The 2,500-nt window shown below is 47.7% G+C and overlaps 1 protein-coding gene across 5 annotated transcripts in view; it reads left to right on the top strand.

Moving 5' to 3' along the window:
* The window catches only part of tmc6b (transmembrane channel-like 6b), a 36,286-nt gene that overhangs the window by 11,778 nt on the left and 22,008 nt on the right, over nucleotides 1–2,500 (top strand). For all 5 annotated transcript variants that reach the window (XM_067432163.1, XM_067432164.1, XM_067432165.1 and 2 more), the window contains exons 4-5: nucleotides 1,256–1,393; nucleotides 1,893–2,054. In XM_067432163.1, the coding sequence (XP_067288264.1) occupies nucleotides 1,256–1,393; nucleotides 1,893–2,054 (300 nt within the window). The remainder of the gene's footprint in view (nucleotides 1–1,255; nucleotides 1,394–1,892; nucleotides 2,055–2,500) is intronic.

Genomic DNA, 2,500 nt, shown 5'->3' with positions numbered 1-2,500 from the left:
TTGGACGGCTGGGTGAAAAGTGACAGTGATGAGCGCTGCGTTTTACTCAAAGTTGAACATTCTTCAACTCTCGGCGACCAGTAAAAAACGCTGATCGCTCAGCGCGTGAAATACTCGCTCAGCGCCTCGGTGCGCTCCAGGCGTTCTAAATACGCAACGCTCTCATTGAAAACAATTGAAAACGCCAGCCAGCAGCGTGAAAAAACGCTTTGGTGGACACACGGCCTAAGGCTACAGATTGCTCACGGCTCGTTTGTATCGCGTTTTTAGGTTCACGGTTTCAGTGCAGTTTGGTATTTGCAGCACAAATAAACACTGTCAAGCAGATACTGATCAAATAAGCAATGCTTTTCAGGTTTTTCAGGTAGGTCCAACATTAGTTTTTAGGTACAGAAATTTAATAAAGTAATCAAATGTAAAATAGCTGTAGTTTAAATAAAAGATGAATCCTTATTAAACTTACAAAAGCTATTCAATCAAGAGCAGTGAGTGAGTCTTTATCTTTAGTTTGACATTAAACAGACGGCAGTAACGGTACTGCCCCTTTAAGAGCTGATGCAGGGATACGTGTCGTCTTCCTCGACTGTATAACGTGCTCTTAAGGCATATTCAGACTGTCTGCTGGGATACTCATCAAGATGGACATGTTGACGTACTTCTGGTGTGAGTTTGTCCGTTAAAGCGCAAGACTTGAACGAGAACTCAATATTTGCGCGCTGTGAGACGAGTGTGTGCTTTCGGATGAGCGCACAGAGACGGATCTTCTCATTCGCATCTTGACGGCAAAACTAACTGCTCATATTCGAACATACGGCAGCACTCGCATACAAAGTTTTACAAAGAGAGGCCGTTTGCCCGTTTTTCTTTCAGTATCGCTGTTGTAGTGCGTCACTGAGGAGCAGCTCGTGTGTCCATCGACAGAAACATACGTAAAGCATTATTTTTAAGTTACAGTCCATATTATAGATGCCTCATCAGATGTGAGATGGTGTGTAGGAGCGTGCCGGCACCTTTTCACGGCACACGTTTGGGAAACACTGGCATAACTTACCCACCCAGGCCCCGCCCCTTTATTCTGTGCTTGAATTATTATAATGAGGAATATTGTGATGTGTTGGTTACCGGAAGACTAGGCCTTTCAGAGACACTGATGGAGAGAAGAGTGGAGCTCAGACAGCAACAGATGGAACTGGAGGAGAGCGGAGTATGTCGTTTTAATGCTGTGTGTGTGTGTGTGTGTGTGTGTGTGTGTCAGATGACGTCATGCGTCTGGAGAGTCCGCCGTACCACCGGTCCGACAGCGAGGAGCCGCAGCCGACGGAACGTCTGATTGGAGAGCGCTGGTCATCTGACACACTCAGAGTCCTGTCCTCCATGCCCAGCCGCACCATCGGTCAGTCTGAGAGTGTGTGTGTGAGAGAGAGAGTGTGTGTATGCACCATCGGTCAGTCTGTGCTGAGAGTGTGAGTGTGAGAGACAGAGAGAGAGAGAGTTTGTGTGTGTGTGTGTGTGTGTGTGTGTGTGTGTGTGTGTGTGTGTGTGTGTGTGTGTGTGTGTGTGTGTGTGTGTGTGTGTGTGTGTGTGTGTGTGTGTGTGTGTGTGTGTGTGTGTGTGTGTGTGTGTGTGTGTGTGTGTGTGAGTGTGAGAGAGAGAGAGAGAGAGAGAGTGAGTGAGTGATTCAGTTCTATGTGTTTGTGAGAGAGAGAGAGTGTGTGTGTGATTCAGTTCTGTGTGTCTGTGTGTGTTAGTGTGTGCTGCTACATGTCCCTGTGTGTGTAATAATCAGTGTGAGAGTCTGTGTGTGTGTGTGTGATAGGGCCCAATATGTGTCAGTAATACAAGCTGTAAGACTGTGTGTGTGTGTGTTTGTGTGTGTGTGTGTGTGTGTGCAGGCCGCAGTCGAGGCGCGATCATCTCTCAGTATTATAACCGCACCATGCAGCTGCGCAGACGCAGACAGAGCCGCCCCTCGGTCCAGCACTTCCCTCGCTCCGCTCGCCCCAGCATCCGCGGATACCGCATGGAGACCGACGGGGACGACTTCCAGGAAGACGGTAAAAACACTGAGGACTCAGGAAGCCAATCTGGGAATAACTAAAGGAAGTGTGTGTGAGATTGTGGCCTAAACTGGTCCTGCAATCCCTTTAAATGACTGTAGAGCGGTGTCTCCCCCTCCTCCTCCCCCTGACTCGAGGTTGCCAGATTGGCTGCAGGATCTGCAGAACGTTTGTAGATCTGCAGCTGTGGTCACTAGAGCAGATCTGGCAACCCAAACACTACATACTCCTGATTGGTCGATAGGTGGAGGGCGGAGCTTCAGGCCAAAACACAACATGACATCATCAACATCAGCTGAGCTGCAGCAACAGCTTTATAATGACAATATCCTGCCGGACTACTGTCGTCAGTGATAGAAGAGTTTGACATTAACATGATTTATTAATATCTAGAGACATATCAGAGCCATTTATGATTCAGTGAAATACATTTCTGACATACA

The sequence above is a fragment of the Pseudorasbora parva genome, chromosome 22 (genome assembly GCF_024679245.1).
Source record: "Pseudorasbora parva isolate DD20220531a chromosome 22, ASM2467924v1, whole genome shotgun sequence".
Lineage (NCBI taxonomy): Eukaryota > Metazoa > Chordata > Actinopteri > Cypriniformes > Gobionidae > Pseudorasbora > Pseudorasbora parva.
This window is presented reverse-complemented; position numbering and strand designations above follow the sequence as displayed.